This window comes from Pseudophryne corroboree, chromosome 2 (assembly GCF_028390025.1).
Source record: "Pseudophryne corroboree isolate aPseCor3 chromosome 2, aPseCor3.hap2, whole genome shotgun sequence".
In the NCBI taxonomy this organism is placed as follows: domain Eukaryota; kingdom Metazoa; phylum Chordata; class Amphibia; order Anura; family Myobatrachidae; genus Pseudophryne; species Pseudophryne corroboree.
The window spans coordinates 182,266,619-182,284,814 of NC_086445.1; the positions used below are offsets into that span (position 1 = coordinate 182,266,619).

The 18,196-nt window shown below is 47.7% G+C and overlaps 1 protein-coding gene across 6 annotated transcripts in view; it reads left to right on the forward strand.

Moving 5' to 3' along the window:
• CSAD (cysteine sulfinic acid decarboxylase) overlaps window positions 1-18,196 on the forward strand; it is a 141,875-nt gene that overhangs the window by 64,986 nt on the left and 58,693 nt on the right. Inside the window, exon 1 of one of the 6 annotated variants that reach the window (XM_063952094.1) lies at window positions 1,378-1,439. The exons of the other annotated variants lie outside the window; for them this stretch is intronic. Coding sequence (XP_063808164.1) covers window positions 1,437-1,439 — 3 coding nt within the window. The 5' untranslated portion in view covers window positions 1,378-1,436. Of the gene's footprint in view, window positions 1-1,377; window positions 1,440-18,196 lie in introns of those variants that run through there. 6 annotated transcript variants of the gene reach the window in all.

Sequence of the window (18,196 nt, forward strand, 5' to 3'; positions counted from 1 at the left end):
AGGTACCCCGTGGAGTCTACATGGAGAAGTGGACCGAGCCTCGTGTGAACATAGGTAAGTATGTGTGTATGTAGGTGTGCATGTATGTAATAAAGTTTTACTGTCACGGTGTGTGTGTCCTGTTTTTTTGGGGGTATTTTTTTTTGTAGTAGTACTACAGGTACCAGCGGGCCCGTTTGTCCACCGTATGCTGGTACTTGTGGTTCTCAAAGTACCAGCTTGCGGGGGAGGCTTGCTGGGACTTTTAGTACTGCTACAAAAAACAATATTCTTATTTTCTCACAAGGCTATCAGCCCCCCATCCGCCGCCCTTGGATGGGGGGGACAGCCTTGGGCTTCACCCCTGGCCCTTGGGTGGCTGGAGGGGGGGACCCCTTGATTTAAGGGGTCCCCACTCCTCCAGGATACCCCGGCCAGGGGTGACTAGTTAGTGATTTAATGCCAGGGCTGCAGGGACCTATATAAAAGTGTCCCCCGGCTGTGGCATTATCTCTCTGACTAGTGGAGCCCGGTGCTGGTACAAAAAATACGGGGGACCCCTACGCTTTTTGTCCCCTGTATTTTTTGCACCAGGACCAGGCGCATAGCCCGGTGCTGGTTGAACAAATATGGGGGAACCCCTGTCATTTTCCCCCCCATATTTTTTCAACCAGGACCGGCTCAAAGAGCCAGAGGCTGGTTTTGCTTAGGAGGGGGGACCCCACGCATTTTTTTCTTAAATTTAACCCTTTCACACCCCTTCCCACTGATAAACATGCACGGATCTCACGGATCCGTGCATGCCTATCAGAACACGGTAAAAAAAAGCAGGTCTATTTTAAAACTGCTTTTTTTTACGATTTGTATTTTTTCACTGCAGTGTTTGGCTATTGCCGGCAGTGTTTGTGAAATAGAATTTTTAGATAATTACCGAGTTGTATCAAATAACAGCCGTATTTGACCGATGGTGCATTAATTCGTATTTTTTTTCTTTGACTTCAAAAAAAATACGAATGCCCTCATCACTGCCGAGATTTGAGTTTAGTAAATTCCCGAGATGACACTTTGATGAAAAAACACCAAATCGGTCATAATCGGGAGCTTAGTAAATATACCCCTATGTCTTCTCCTTCTGTAACAGTGCATCTGTTGTAGGTGGGAATACTGGACAGAATGGGCCTCAGGATGTCCTCCAGCCTCAGAAGTGCTTCCCCCACTGTCACTGCCAGATTTTCACTGGAACTGGGATCATTTCTTGCTCTTTCTGATGATGGTCCAGCTCTTTTTCTTACCCGTGATGTTCCAGCACATTCTCTTCCTGGTGATTGTGCAGTTCTTCCTGATAATGGGCCAGCTCTTCCTCTTCCTGATGATGGTCCAGCTGTTCCACTTCCTGATGATGGTCCACCATTGGATGGTCTGCGATGTCCTGACCTCAGCCATGTCTCACTGATAATATGGTTTGTTCCTCCATTTCCAAGCAGCTGGGCCAACTTCCTTTGGCTCATTATAGCTGGTGACAGTAGCTAGAGAAATGTAAAAAAAAAAAAAAAAGTGAGAAAAAACACAAATGTGATTGTGCGCTGAGATCAGCTCACTGGTGAATCGCTGGCAGCAAATACTAGTGAGCAAACGTGATCTCTCTTGGGAGGCTCTTTCTCATGCATCAACAACAGCTTCAACTCAAGAAATGCCAGTGATATTCCTGTGCACTGGGGTTTTATGCCATGGAGAATTCAAATGTGGCATGCAGGCGGCAGTTGGTGATGGCAGTTGGTGATGGCCGTGCTTCACATCAGCAGCATCTTCCCACTGATATTACACAGTGATACATGTGGGACATCAGTGGGAAATTACATGTTAGTGCTGAGGAGTCATTACACCAAGAGCGGGGTGATTTGGGGCAACTACTGAAATAATCTCAGTTCTGCTGCTGGACCCAGTGAGTTCAACTGTCATTTGCTACTGCCGTCCCTACTGCTCCTGATACACATATATCCGGTGTGTGTGGTGGTGAGACCATAACACATCGGAAAGAAGAAAAGAATATTGAAATGTTTATTTTCAATTAAAACTTAACTTTTATTTATCAAAATTACCTATAAAACAAGTGGGAAGTATAATTTAAATGTGATTAGCAAACTAATTCCCTTAGCGTTCTAACATTAGACGTGGTATTCGTCCTAGTAAAAAGGATTTACCGATCTCAGCCGCTGTATACTCCTGCTGCTAACCGCGGCTTCCCCTGCAGTGGGGAGTCCTCTCCTCCTTGTCTCTTCATAGTACGGGTGTCGGGACGAGTCTCGTGGCACATTTGGATCCTGCAAAGCTTTTCGGCTACAGGATTCATCTAACACCACATACGAGACCACTAACCGCCACCCGTCCTCTTTTCTTTCACGGCACAATTCGCTCTCCCACTCTCATCTGCCCTCCGCTCAGTGAAGACAGTAGATGGGAGCAGCGAGTTAGAGTGCCCACTGTTTCTTTCTTCATTTATGTTCTCAAAGTATATCACCATTGACACTGAGGTACCAAACTAAAAGTTAAGTTTTAATTGAAAATAAACATTTCAATATTCTTTAAAAGAGTGCTCCAAACAAGGGAATTTTCTTCTTTCCGATGTGTTATGGTCTCACCACCACACACACCGGATATATGTGTATCAGTTACATAATCCCTGGAGCACCTCCAACATAACGGATGGCTGTCCATTGAGACTCATGTGTTGTTAGTTGGTTAAAATAATTTACTTTTCTCATACGTCCTAGAGGATGCTGGGGACAACATCAAGACCATGGGGTATAGACGGGATCCACAGGAGACATGGGCACTCCAAAGACTTTTCATTGGGTGTCAACTGGCTCCTCCCTCTATGCCCCTCCTCCAGACCTCAGTTTTAGAAATGTGCCCAGGTTGACTGGATGCACTCTGAGGAGCTCTACTGAGTTTCTCTGAAAAGACTTATGTTAGGTTTTTTATTTTCAGGGAGATCTGCTGGCATCAGACTCCCTGCTTTGTGGGACTGAGGGGGCAGAAGCAGAACCAACTTCCTCAGAGTTTCATGGCTCCGTTTCTGGCTGACAGGACACCATTAGCTCCTGAAGGGAACTGAACTAGATGCTCACTCCCACAGCACGCCGTCATCCCCCCTCACAGAGCCAGAAGTCAGAAGACAGGTGAGTATGAGAAGAATGATCTTCAATCAAGTAAGTGACGGCTGAGGTGCGCCGCGGATGGCGGGAGCGCAGCGCGCCATTGCTGCCCACACACACAGGCACTGCAGGGTGCAGGGCACGGGGTGGGGGCGCCCTGGGCAGCAAGGAAAATACCTCAAACTGGCTAAAAGCACAGCCCTACCCCCGCCAGTATAAATGTTGTCATGGATACTCAGGGGCGGAGATTCTTCCTCAGGCAGCCAGCACACTACTAAGCACCATTTTCTCTCTCTCCTCAAGCTGCAGAGGACACGCTGTTCCTCTCCTCCACTTCTGACAAGTACAGGGTGCTATAAATGGGGGGCACAAAGCGATTGTGGTGCATTTGATAGTGTATATTACTATTTAAAAGCGCTTTTGGGCTGTGGACATACTGTGGTCACAGGCAATACTGGCGCTGGGTTTGTGAACTGGCTGCTCCTATCCTGTGTCCCTCTGACAGATTTTACTGTGGGTCTGTCCCCAAAATAAGTCCCAGTGTGTCTGTGAGTGTGGTGTACACGTGTGAGGTATGTCTGAGGCAGGGAGTTCCTCCCCAGAGGAAGCCATTTTAGGGACACAGAGTTGTAATGTGGTAGCGCTACCGGCACACCAAGAGCCTGCATGGGTGAAAGAGCTACGTGACAGTATGCATCTGATTAACCGTAGATTAGATAAGTCTGAATCTAAGGCTGCATGCTGGAGAAAATCTGTGAAAGATGTGATTTTTCAGGATGCTGTTATTCCTTATGTGCATTTGCAAATGTTGTAAACACTGATACCGACACGGATTCTAATTCTTGTGTCGACAATAGTGAATCCAGAGAGATAGATCATAAATTGGCAAAAAGTATACAATATATGATTGTGGCTATAAGGGACAACAGAAAGCACTCCTGTAAGGAAAAGAAATCCAAAGTCACGTTCCCTCCTTCACACAAAGTAAATGCTCTGTTTGAAGGGATGTGGGTGAATCCTGATAAAAAAAAATCGTATTCCCAAAAGGATTCACATAGCTTATACTTTCCAGGTTGAAGACAGGAAAAAATGGGAGTCACCCCCTGTGTTAGACAGTGCACTTTCCAGGTTGACAAAGAAGGTAATTCTCCCTGCTCCTGGCACGGCTTCTCTTAAAGAGCCGGCAGACCGCAAAATGGAAACGACATTGAAATCCATTTATGTTACCAATGGTACACTGCTCAGGCCCACTATTGCCTGCGCATGGGTGAGTCGCGCTATTGAAAAATGGTCAGAAAGCGTGTCATCAGAAATTGACACGATTGATAAAGATGAGATACTCCTTAAGTTAGGGAATATCAAGGACGCTGCCGCCTACATGCTGGAAGCAATGAAGGATATTGGAGTCTTGAGTTCACAAGCTGCTACCATGGCAGTATCGGCTAGGCGGGCCTTATGGATTCGCCAGTGGAACGCGGATGCAGATTCCAAAAGAAACATGGAGGCTCTCCCATATAAAGGTGAGGCCTTATTTGGCGATGGCCTGGATGCGTTAGTCTCGGCGGCTACCACAGGTAAGTCAACATTTTTGCCCTCTGCACCTGCACCGGCAAAAAAGACCTATCACCCGCAAATGCAGTCTTTTCGGCCCAATAAATACAAAAAGGTGAGAGGTTCCCCCTTCTTTGCAGGTAGGGGAAGGGGAAGGGGAAAGAAGCCCACACCGGCTCCAGGTTCCCAAGAGCAGAAGTCTACCCCTAATTCTGCCAAATCCCCAGCATGACGCTGGAACTCCCTTGCGGGAGGCCGCTTGGGTGGGGGCACGTCTCAAGCTCTTCAGCCAGGATTGGATTCTGTCTGGCCTGGATCCCTGGGTGTTGCAAATAGTATCCCAGGGGTACAAACTAGAGTTTCAAGACGTTCCCCCATGCCGATTTTTCAAATCGACCTTGCCAGCTTCTCTGCCAGAGAGAGAAGCAGTAACAGCGGCAATCCAAAAATTATGTCAAGACCAGGTTATAGTCCTGGTACCGTTGTCACAACAAGGGTGGGGCTTTTATTCAAGCCTCTTTGTTGTTCCGAAGCCGGACGGCTCGGTCAGACTGATCCTAACTCTAATAGATCTGAATTTCTTCCTGAAAAGGTTCAAGTTCAAGATGGAATCACTTCGGGCGGTGATTGCCAGTCTGGAGGAGGGGGACTACTTAGTGTCAGTGGACATAAAGGATGCTTACCTGCATGTTCCCATTTCTCCTCCTCACCAGGCTTATCTGAGATTCGCGATTCAGGATTGCCATTACCAATTCCAGACGTTACCTTTCAGTCTCTCCACGGCGCCGAGGGTATTCACCAAGGTGATGGCGGAGATGATGGTCCTCCTTCGTCAGAAAGGAGTCAATATAATCCCTTATCTGTACGACCTCCTGATAAAGGCGAGATCCAGGGAGCAGTTATTACAAAACATATCCCTCTCCCTGTCAATACTCCAACAACACGGGTGGATCATAAATTACCCAAAGTCACAGTTGGAACCGACGACAAGGTTGTCTTTCCTCGGGATGATTCTGGACACAGAAGTTCAGAGAGTATTTCTTCCGCTGGAAAAAGGCTCTGAAAATCCAGAAATGGTAAAACAGATATTGAAACCATCAAGTGTGTCGATCCATCAGTGCATTCGGTTGTTGTGGAAGATGGTGGCAGCCTACGAGGCCATACAGTTTGGCAGGTTCCATGCCAGAGTATTCCAGTGGGACCTGTTGGACAAGTGGTCGGGGTCACACCTACACATGCACAGAAAGATAATCCTGTCGTCAAAAACCAGGATTTCGCTCCTGTGGTGGTTGCACAGCTCTCACCTGCTAGAGGGACGCAGGTTCGGGATTCAGGACTGGGTCCTAGTAACCACGGATGCAAGTCTCCGAGGCTTGGGAGCAGTCTCTCAGGGAGAAAACTTCCAGGGACGTTGGTCACAACAGGAAGCCTGCCTTCACATAAACGTTCTGGAGCTAAGAGCCATTTACAACGGCCTTCAACAAGCGGTACATCTTCTTCAAGACCGTCCCGTGCAGATCCAGGCGGACAATGTAACAGCAGTCACATACATAAACAGGCAGGGTGGAACGAAAAGCAGAGCGGCAATGGCAGAGGCAACAAAAATCCTCCGCTGGGCAGAAAAACATCTACAAGCTCTGTCGGTAATATTCATTCCGGGAGTAGACAACTGGGAAGCAGACTTCCTCAGCAGACACGATCTCTATCCAGGAGAGTGGGGCCTCCACCATGAAGTCTTCGCAGAGGTGACAAGTCTTTGGGAAGTTCCTCAAATAGACATGATGGCGTCTCGTCTCAACAAGAAGCTTCAGAGATACTGTTCCAAGTCATGAGACCCTCAAGCAGTAGCAGTGGATGCACTGGTGACCCAGTGGGTGTTTCCGTCAGTGTATGTTTTCCCTCCACTTCCGCTGATCCCAAAAGTACTCAGGATCATAAGAAAGACAAGGGGTCGAGCAATCTTCATTGCCCCAGACTGGCCAAGAAGGGCTTGGTACCCAGATCTTCAGCAGTTACTCATAGGAGATCTTCGGCCTCTTCCTCTCTCGGGAGGACCTGCTGCAGCAGGGGCCGTGTGTGTACCAAGAATTACCGTGGCTACGTTTGACGGCATGGCTGTTGAGCACCGTATTCTAGCCAGGAAGGGTATTCCTAAGGAGGTCATCACCACCCTTATTCAGGCCAGAAAGGGAGTAACGTCAACACATTACCACCGTATTTGGAGAAAATATGTGTCTTGGTGTGAATCCAAGAAAGCTCTTACGGAAGAGTTTCACTTAGGACGTTTTCTCCATTTTTTGCAGGATGGTGTGGAGACGGGCCTACGATTGGGATCAATCAAGGTCCAGATTTCGGCCTTGTCAGTGTTCTTCCAAAAACAATTGGCCTCTCTTCCAGAGGTTCAGACCTTTGTGAAAGGCGGTTCTGCACATCCAGCCTCCATTCGTGCCTCCAGTGGCACCATGGGACCTTAACGTGGTATTGCAGTTCCTTCAATCGGATTGGTTTGCGCCTGTCACGATCCGGGTATCTGGACGCCATTTCTTACCCATCAGATGCCTCCTAAGGCTGGCTCAGCGCTCCAGGACCGGATCCCATCTGTTATCCTGATGTGTACATTCCTGTATCCTCTCCTGTCACTCTGGGACGCTGTCACAGTAAACGCCATATTACACCTGGCATGGCGTCTCCCGCGGCCTCCGCCGCCGTCCCTGAACTTCTGCATGCAGAGTGTCTGAGTGGCGATTACGTCAGCCGCGGCCTCCGCTGTGTCCGCGTGGTTGGATGTGCATCTGTCAGCCTGGCGCCTCCTGTCTCCGGTGGCCGGCGCCGCCATTACTGTTTTCATTACCACATGGATTACAAACCAAACTTCCCTCCAAGTGTCTGCATGGGCGCAGCCATCTTGGATTCTGTCAGCTGATCATTTCCACCAATCTGTTCTCAGTATTGATAATCTGCATAATTGCCTAGCCAATCCCTTCCTTGCTGCAGGTATAAATACACTGTCCCTGAGCAAGGAAGGCGTCAGTGCTTTGGTTGTCAAACCTAGTTCCTGTTTGTCTCTCTCCTGTGACTGTCTTCCAGGTTCCAGCTCCTGTCTCAAGACTTCCACCATAGAGACCCGCACCAGCATTCCACCTGCGGTGTAGCCTGACTCTCCAATCCATTGTGGATTCATCTGTTTCCAGCTACAACATTACCTGCTTCCAGCTCAGCTTCCAGCAGAGTACAGCTTCCCTTAAAGGGCCGGTGTCCTTTCTACACTTTACCACTCTCCACCGGTATTATTATTTCTCCGCTCTCAAGTTCTACATTTAAGTTCATATTTCATCGCTCCCAAGTTCATTTATTATTTAACTGGTTCCAGCCAGTATCCACTCCGTGCTAACAACAGTCTGGTTCCAGCCAGTATCCACAGCAGCTGTTTTATCTTCAGCAACCCAGCTTTTCCTGGAACACCAGCTGGCACAATCCTGGGTTATCTCCATTGCTACAGTCGGGCCTGGTAAGGACTTTCCATCTAGAAGATCATAAGAACTATCTCACACTACCAGTGCCCTGTGGCTCCTGCCATCCTGTAGTACCCAGGAACTGTATTTATTTTTTGCTGACTTTTACGTTTTCTTTTACTGCTGCTGTGTTGCGGAGTTGTCATAATAAACATCATTGACTTTTATCCAAGTTGTCGTGGTCACGCCTTCGGGCAGTTATTATTCATGTTACTTACATGTCCAGGGGTCTGATACAACCTCCCAGGTTCCGGTACATCTCAGCCCCTACAACTGAGGCTGCCTCCCGTCAGCTCAGGCCCTCAGTTGTGACAGTAAGCACTGACCTAATGAATCCAGCCGGAGACCAGGATCAAGCGGCCAGGCCGATGCAAGAACTGGCAGCCCGACTAGAACATCAGGAGGCTGCACAGGGCCACATCATCCGCTGTCTCCAGGATCTCTCTACTCGGCTGGATGGGATTCAGACAACTCTCCGTGGATCAGGCGCGTCTGGTGCGTCAACCACAGTGACTCCAGCTATTACCCCACCCACCTTACCCATTTCTGCTCCACGTCTTCATCTTCCAACGCCAGCAAAATTTGACGGATCTCCAAGATTCTGCAGGGGATTTCTCAACCAGTGTGAGATTCAGTTTGAGCTACAACCTGGCAATTTTCCCAGTGACCGTACAAAAATTGCCTACATTATTTCTCTTCTCAGTGGCTCAGCCCTTGATTGGGCATCACCGTTATGGGAGAGATCCGACACCCTGCTATCTTCCTACACTGCCTTCGTGTCAACATTCAGGCGCATCTTCGACGAGCCAGGCCGGGTAACCTCAGCTTCATCCGAGATTCTCCGTTTACGCCAGGGGTCACGTACTGTAGGACAATATCTGATACAGTTCCAGATCCTGGCATCCGAACTGGCATGGAACGACGAGGCCCTGTATGCTGCATTCTGGCATGGCTTATCTGAGCGTATTAAAGATGAGTTAGCTACCAGAGACTTACCTTCTAAGTTAGATGAGCTAATCTCACTCTGCACGAAAGTTGATTTACGTTTCAGAGAGAGAGCAACTGAGCGTGGAAGATCATCTGCTCCAAAATCTTCTGCTCCTCCTCCTCGTCAACTGTCACCATCTAAAGATGAGCCCATGCAACTTGGCCGTTCCCGTTTAACTCCTGCTGAGCGCCAAAGACGTCTCTCCGAGTTTCTCTGTCTCTATTGTGCAGCTCCGTCTCACACCATTAATGCCTGTCCCAAACGTCCGGGAAACTCCAAATCCTAGCTCGCCAAGGAGAGGGCCGGCTAGGAGTAATGATCTCCTCTCCATCTCCTCAAGATTGTAATCTCCCAGTCTCGCTTCAAGTTGCTCAACGTTATCGGAACGTCATTGCCCTCCTTGATTCCGGAGCAGCTGGGAACTTTATTACCGAAGCCTATGTTAAACGGTGGTCCCTACCCACCGAGAGACTTCCTTCGTCCATTTCTTTAACTGCCGTGGATGGCAGCAAAATTTTTGATGCAGTTATTTCTTTAAGGACTCTACCCGTTCGTCTGAGAGTGGGAGTTCTTCATTCCGAACTTATTTCTTTTTTAGTGATTCCAAGAGCCACACATCCTGTGGTCCTGGGCCTTCCATGGCTCCGTCTTCACAATCCTACAATTGATTGGACGACTACGCAAATCCTGGCATGGGGTTCCTCCTGTGCTGAGACATGTTTGTTTAAAGTATTGCCTGTCTGTTCTTCCTCCCCCAGGTCATCTGATGTTCCACCTCCTCCATATCAAGATTTCACGGATGTGTTCAGTAAAGCTTCTGCTGATATCCTTCCTCCTCATAGAGAATGGGACTGTCCGATTGATCTCGTTCCAGGGAAGGTTCCACCTCGAGGCCGAACTTATCCGTTGTCTCTGCCTGAGACGCATTCTATGGAGGAATATATTAAAGAGAACCTAGCAAAGGGGTTCATTCGACCTTCTTCTTCTCCAGCCGGCGCAGGCTTCTTTTTTGTAAAAAAGAAAGATGGTGGTCTGCGGCCGTGCATCGACTACAGAGGTTTGAACGACATTACCATCAAGAACCGTTATCCTTTACCCCTGATTACTGAGCTCTTTGACAGAGTTAGCGGAGCTACCATCTTTACAAAGCTGGACTTGCGAGGTGCATACAATCTCATCCAGATCCGTGAGGGTGACGAGTGGAAGACCGCCTTTAACACCCGTGACGGACATTATGAGTACCTCGTCATGCCCTTCGGATTGAGCAATGCTCCAGCTGTCTTCCAGCATTTTGTCAATGAGATCTTCAGAGACATTCTATACCGTCATGTTGTGGTCTATCTAGACGATATCCTCATTTTTGCCAACGATTTAGAGGAACATCGTTTTTGGGTTAAAGAGGTTCTGTCCCGTCTCCGTGTCAATCATCTCTATTGCAAATTAGAAAAATGCGTCTTTGAAGTCAAGACCATTCCGTTTCTAGGGTACATTGTGTCCGGTTCCGGACTAGAGATGGATCCTGAGAAACTACAAGCAATCCAAAATTGGCCGGTACCCTTAACCCTCAAAGGGGTCCAGAGGTTCTTAGGGTTCGCCAACTATTACCGAAAGTTTATACGAGACTTTTCCACCATTGTGGCGCCTATTACTGCTTTCACTAAGAAGGGTGCTAACCCGTCCAAGTGGTCTGAAGAAGCCATGCAAGCATTTCATCTTTTAAAACAAAGGTTCATCTCTGCGCCTGTTCTGAAACAGCCTGACATCGACTCTCCTTTCATCTTAGAGGTGGATGCCTCCTCCGTTGGAGTAGGAGCGGTGTTATCTCAGAGGTCTAAAGATGGCCATTTACACCCTTGCAGTTTCTTCTCCCGGAAGTTCTCCCCAGCTGAGCGCAACTATGCCATTGGCGACCAGGAGTTGCTAGCCATCAAGCTCGCTCTAGAAGAGTGGAGGTATCTGTTGGAGGGAGCTTCTCATTCAATCACCATACTTACAGACCACAAGAACCTTTTATACCTGAAGGGCGCACAATGTCTCAACCCTCGTCAGGCCAGATGGGCACTTTTCTTTTCCAGGTTCGACTTTAAACTCCAGTTCTGTCCGGGCTCTCAGAATCGCAAGGCCGAGGCCCTTTCCCGCTCATGGGAGCAAGAAAATGAGTCAGAGTCTTCAGACAAGCATCCTATTATAAATCCGTTGGCATTCTCCACGGTAGGGATGGACTCTACGCCCCCATCAGGGAAAAGTTTTGTGAAGCCGATGCTAAGGAAGAAGCTCATGCATTGGGCCCATGCTTCCCGTTTTGCCGGACATACAGGTATCCAAAAAACCCTGGAGTTTATCTCTAGGTCCTATTGGTGGCCAACTCTGAAAAAGGACGTCTTGGAGTTTATTGCATCTTGCCCAATGTGTGCCCAACATAAAGTATCCCGCCAGTCGCCTGCGGGGCAACTGGTTCCACTATCCGTTCCCCGTCGACCATGGACCCACTTGTCGATGGATTTCATTACAGACTTACCCATGTGCAACAAGTTCAATACCATCTGGGTGGTAGTTGACCGGTTCACCAAGATGGCACACTTCATTCCTCTCACCGGTCTTCCGTCAGCTTCCAAGTTGGCTCAAGTATTCATACAAGAGATCTTCCGACTCCACGGTCTTCCTGAAGAAATTATCTCAGATCGAGGAGTTCAATTCACAGCCAAATTCTGGCGAAGTTTATGTCAAGTCCTCCAAGTCAAGCTAAAGTTTTCCACGGCTTACCATCCTCAGACCAATGGTCAAACCGAGAGGGTGAATCAGGACTTGGAGGCCTTCCTCCGCATCTATGTGTCCTCCTCTCAAGATGACTGGGTTCAATTACTTCCCTGGGCCGAGTTCTGTCATAACAACCAGTATCATTCTTCATCTGCTTCAACACCATTCTTCACTAACTTTGGATTCCACCCTAAAGTCCCTGAGTTCCAACCGCTTCCAGCAACTTCTGTTCCCGCAGTGGATATCACCTTGCATCAGTTTGCCAATATCTGGAAGAGCGTACGATCAGCTCTGCTCAAGGCATCGTTCAGGTACAAGAAGTTTGCGGATAAGAAGCGTCGAGCAGTTCCTGCTCTCAAGGTGGGTGATCGGGTATGGTTATCCACGAAGAATTTGAGGTTAAGAGTTCCCAGTATGAAGTTTGCACCTCGCTATATCGGTCCTTTCAAGATTGAACAAGTCATCAATCCTGTTGCTTACAGACTCCAGTTGCCTCCCTTCTTAAAAATACCCAGGACATTCCATGTTTCCCTGTTGAAACCGCTGATCTTGAATCGGTTTCATTCCTCACTTCCTCCAACTCCGAAAGTCCAAACTCAACGAGGCGTTGAGTATGAAGTGGCCAAGATCCTGGACTCACGTCACCGTTACGGTCAACTACAATATCTTATTGACTGGAAGGGTTATGGTCCTGAGGAACGTTCATGGACCAATGCTTCTGATGTCCATGCTCCTGCCTTGGTCCGGAGATTCCATTCCAAGTTTCCTCAAAAGCCAAAGAAGTGTCCTGGGGCCACTCCTAAAGGGGGGGGGGGGGGTGCTGTCACGATCCGGGTATCTGGACGCCATTTCTTACCCATCAGATGCCTCCTAAGGCTGGCTCAGCGCTCCAGGACCGGATCCCATCTGTTATCCTGATGTGTACATTCCTGTATCCTCTCCTGTCACTCTGGGACGCTGTCACAGTAAACGCCATATTACACCTGGCATGGCGTCTCCCGCGGCCTCCGCCGCCGTCCCTGAACTTCTGCATGCAGAGTGTCTGAGTGGCGATTACGTCAGCCGCGGCCTCCGCTGTGTCCGCGTGGTTGGATGTGCATCTGTCAGCCTGGCGCCTCCTGTCTCCGGTGGCCGGCGCCGCCATTACTGTTTTCATTACCACATGGATTACAAACCAAACTTCCCTCCAAGTGTCTGCATGGGCGCAGCCATCTTGGATTCTGTCAGCTGATCATTTCCACCAATCTGTTCTCAGTATTGATAATCTGCATAATTGCCTAGCCAATCCCTTCCTTGCTGCAGGTATAAATACACTGTGCCTGAGCAAGGAAGGCGTCAGTGCTTTGGTTGTCAAACCTAGTTCCTGTTTGTCTCTCTCCTGTGACTGTCTTCCAGGTTCCAGCTCCTGTCTCAAGACTTCCACCATAGAGACCCGCACCAGCATTCCACCTGCGGTGTAGCCTGACTCTCCAATCCATTGTGGATTCATCTGTTTCCAGCTACAACATTACCTGCTTCCAGCTCAGCTTCCAGCAGAGTACAGCTTCCCTTAAAGGGCCGGTGTCCTTTCTACACTTTACCACTCTCCACCGGTATTATTATTTCTCCGCTCTCAAGTTCTACATTTCAGTTCATATTTCATCGCTCCCAAGTTCATTTATTATTTAACTGGTTCCAGCCAGTATCCACTCCGTGCTAACAACAGTCTGGTTCCAGCCAGTATCCACAGCAGCTGTTTTATCTTCAGCAACCCAGCTTTTCCTGGAACACCAGCTGGCACAATCCTGGGTTATCTCCATTGCTACAGTCGGGCCTGGTAAGGACTTTCCATCTAGAAGATCATAAGAACTATCTCACACTACCAGTGCCCTGTGGCTCCTGCCATCCTGTAGTACCCAGGAACTGTATTTATTTTTTGCTGACTTTTACGTTTTCTTTTACTGCTGCTGTGTTGCGGAGTTGTCATAATAAACATCATTGACTTTTATCCAAGTTGTCGTGGTCACGCCTTCGGGCAGTTATTATTCATGTTACTTACATGTCCAGGGGTCTAATACAACCTCCCAGGTTCCGGTACATCTCAGCCCCTACAACTGAGGCTGCCTCCCGTCAGCTCAGGCCCTCAGTTGTGACAGCGCCTCTACAAAAGATAGAGTTGAAGTTTCTCACTTGGAAAGTGGTGATGCTTTTGGCCTTGGCATCCGCAAGGCGGGTGTCGGAATTGGGGGCCTTGTCTCACAAAAGCCCTTACCTGATTTTCCATGAAGATAGGGCAGAGTTGTGAACTCACCAACATTTTCTTCCAAAGGTGGTTTCTGCTTTGCCGAGCAGCTACTTGGTCAGGGTCAAACACATTTGCTAAGTTCTACAAGTTTGACACCTTGGCCGATGAGGACCTAAAGTTTGGTCAATCGGTACTGCAGGGTCATCCGCACTCTCCCGCCCGTACTGGAGCTTTGGTATAGACCCCATGGACTTGATGTCGTCCCCAGCATCCTATAGGACGTATGAGAAAATAGGATTTTATAACCTACCGGTAAATCCTTTTCTCCTAGTTCGTAGAGGATGCTGGGTGCCCGTCCCAGTGCGTACTTTACCTGCAGTTTAGTTATTACAGTTACACAAGTTGTGTTATCTTGGTTTCGGCATGTTGCTGCAATTAGTTCATGCCTGTTGGCGTGTGTTATGTTGAATGCCATGTGTGCGGCATGGTTGAGGGTGTGAGTTGGTAGATATCTCACCACTAGTTAAGTAATTCCTTTCCTCGAAATGTCAGTCTTTCTGGGCACAGTTCCTACAACTGAGGTCTGGAGGAGGGGCATAGAGGGAGGAGCCAGTTCACACCCAATGAAAAGTCTTTGGAGTGCCCATGTCTCCTGCGGATCCCGTCTATACCCCATGGTCTTGATGTCGTCCCCAGCAACCTCTACGGACTAGGAGAAAAGGATTTACCGGTAGGTTATCAAAATCCTATTTTTTTCCATTTATCCAGTCTGGTGCAGGATAAACTAGAGTCTGTCCCTACTGCTCCACTTGTAATGACTTAATCCCCTGCTGTATTGTTCTCTGTATTGTATTGCAGGTGAGAACAATAGATGAAGGGTTTATGTTAATAAACCATGTTGTGCCTCGGCGCAGCAAACTAGTCAAGATAACCATGGACCCATCTGTATCTCTGTAGCCTCTGGCATGACAGCTGCCGACATTATAACATTATACTGGATATATATGTGTGTGTGTGTGTGTGTGTGTGTGTGTGTGTGTGTGTGTGTGTGTGTGTGTGTGTGTGTTCCCCATATTATATATTAGCACAGAAATGTTCTATTACCATGTGCAGAGTTAATCCAATATGAATGTTAGTAGAATAATCTTTTACGCAGCATCCGTCCATTCTCCATTCCTCAATGTAACAACATTATCTGCATCTATAGATATATAAATGGATGTATGTGTGTATGTATGTGTATATGTGTGTATGTATGTTCCAGCATAACTCTGGAGCAATACCTGGAGCAATTTACACCAAACTTGATACACATATCACTTACAATCTGGGATAAATACTGTAGGGGTAAGACACCCTTAGCACCCCTAGGGGTGGGGGTGGGAAGTGGGTGACATGTAAAAAACCATAGTCGTTGAAATGAATAGTGACACTCCTGATGCCGTTTCAGTTCAAGTACAGCCCCATCAGCATGGGGGTTGAGAAGGGGCATTGAACTTAAACTTGAAGATGGGCACAATGAAAATAGTCTTATTGCATTAAGATTTCCATGCGGGCGAAGCCGCGGCAAAAAGGTATATATAGCAAACACCACTGACTCATCACAAAATCTCCTGAACCATAAGGACATTTGGACTGTAGCTTGCCCTTCTGATGCAGGCACCCACTTAGAAGGGATTTTTCTAAATTCCACCCACTCAGGGGTGAGATAATTATTGGAAATTTCCCCCTCACAGAAGAGAGTCATGGTGTCGGCGATACCAAGTCACGGAGGGGGGAGGACACAATGTTCTGTTTCTGGAAAGCTTGATAGTCAGCAACTGCTTATCTGCTGTGTAAAGGGTACTGACAGATCTCCTAGTGACCTTAAGTGACCTCCAAAAATCTTTACTTTTTTACCTCAAAGGAGGAACCCTAAGGAGAGCGAGAAGCTAAGCAAGGAGACCTAGGTCCCTTTGAAATTGAGTCCGCCTGCAAACCTTACATATTTAACATACAGTGGCCGGAGCCTGTCGTCCCAGCATTTACAGCACTGAGCAAGGCAGCATCAGAGGTGGGACGGGGCAGAGAAGGAGGCGGATTATACTCCTCAGCACCAGCATTTTTACAGCATCAATCCGGGGAAGCCTAGTGGTGCGGCCTGACAAAGATTGCCATTATTCTTTAAAGTCCGTAGCAAAACACAGGTATTCAGCTAGTAAGAATATAAAAAGGGGACACACGGTAGTGAACTTTGATTACATTGGTAGTGAACTATGATTACATTAAATTAAATGAAATTAATGAATAACAGAAATGAACATACTTTGAATTAACACCAACTCACATATCATAGATTGCCTGGCTGGAATCCTCTGCAATTTGAATAGCCCACTCACTGCTTATAACCTGTATACACCTGATCATCTGTCCGATAACTGCACCACTCCATACTTACCGACTTTTCAAATCTCCTCTCCGGGAGATGCCCGGAAAGGAGAAGCAGGTGGGCGGCACTGAGGGCGGGGCTGACATAATTACATCATTAAGCCCCGCCTACTCACCAGGAAAAGTGCACAGTTGGGTAATATTTACATAGGGGCGGAGCTAAAATGACGCGATTAGCATATAATTGCGTCATTAGGCCCCGCCCCCTCCGCCAGTCCGCGATTTCGCTATGTCTTTCTTCACATTCCGCCCACTTCATTAGGAAGTGGGCAGAATGCGGAAGGTGTGCCCACTCTTCCGGGGCTGCGGGGGACTACTCGAAAAACCGTGTGTCTCCCGCAGAATCCGGGAGAGTAGGTAAGTATGCACCACTCAAGGCAGCTAGTTCCATGCCTTCAGACCTTGTGACATCAGCCCTTATGGCGTCATTAATTGCCCTTTCCCCAAGACCACATATTGCAGGTAAACATGGTTATTTGTATTATATAGTCCTGGGAAAGAACAAGTAGGTCTCCCTTACATTGACCTTAGCCTTGCCTCAGGATTGTATCCAGAGATATGTTCCAAAAATATTGTGCTGAATTGAACTGTTTGAATCAGCTGTAATATAAATGCTGGTTATATATAGGTCTGGAGGTCCCTGCCACTCCAGACCCCTAGGACATACAACAACCAATACAAAGACTAAGGGGGCGCCTATAGTGTTGTGAGTCTTATACTGCTTCATTGGGCAAAATTGCCATATAATGGGGTCATTCAGTTGCGGTTGAAGTTGCTGTTGCTTACATAGAAGCAGCAGCGATAGCACTACTATGCTAATGCAGCAGGAGGCGTCACGTCTCCTGCATGCATTACTGCTCCGAGCTGCATCCTGGGACGCAGTATTGGATCATCTCTGACACTATCAGCTGGCTATCTGACCGGTGGGGTCATGTAAGCTGGCCACCACAGCTGCAACCAACAGGCCAGGAAATCTCCATCCTCTGATGGAGATCCTGGCCTCTTCCCTCGCCTTCAACAGCGGTGACATGCCTGAGTTTGGAGAAAAGGCGGCCATAGCCACCTCTTCCCCTCCCCAAAATAGCATCAGGCTGTCGATCACTGATAGGCTGATGCCGCTATGCATTCGTCGTTGCAGGACCCATTCACACATGCACAGACTGGGTCCTACAAATGCACAAAGTACTGTCAATCCAGTAAAAATAATTAGTACTTTGCTACTGACGTAGTAACTCCATCCACATCCGAATGACCTCCCTTAATGAAGTCATATTGGACGAAACGCGTTGGGTGATACCTGATACCACTACTCCAAGCTAAGCTATTTTAACCTCTTATCCTCCTACCCACAACATATGTAGCTCACTATTGTATTTTTCTTCCCCCTTTTTTTATCCATTTTAAAGCGTATATATTTTTATTTTTATATTCTAAATTATTTCAGAGTGTCTTTTACAAAGCTGGTCGTTTGGCACATTTATCTTGTTGTATTGTTCACCGTACATATCGCTATTGATGTATCCCAGAGTAGGTCTGATGCAATAAGAACACTGGGGCACATCTAAAATTATTTATTTGCATGCAATACTCTCCTTTTTTAATA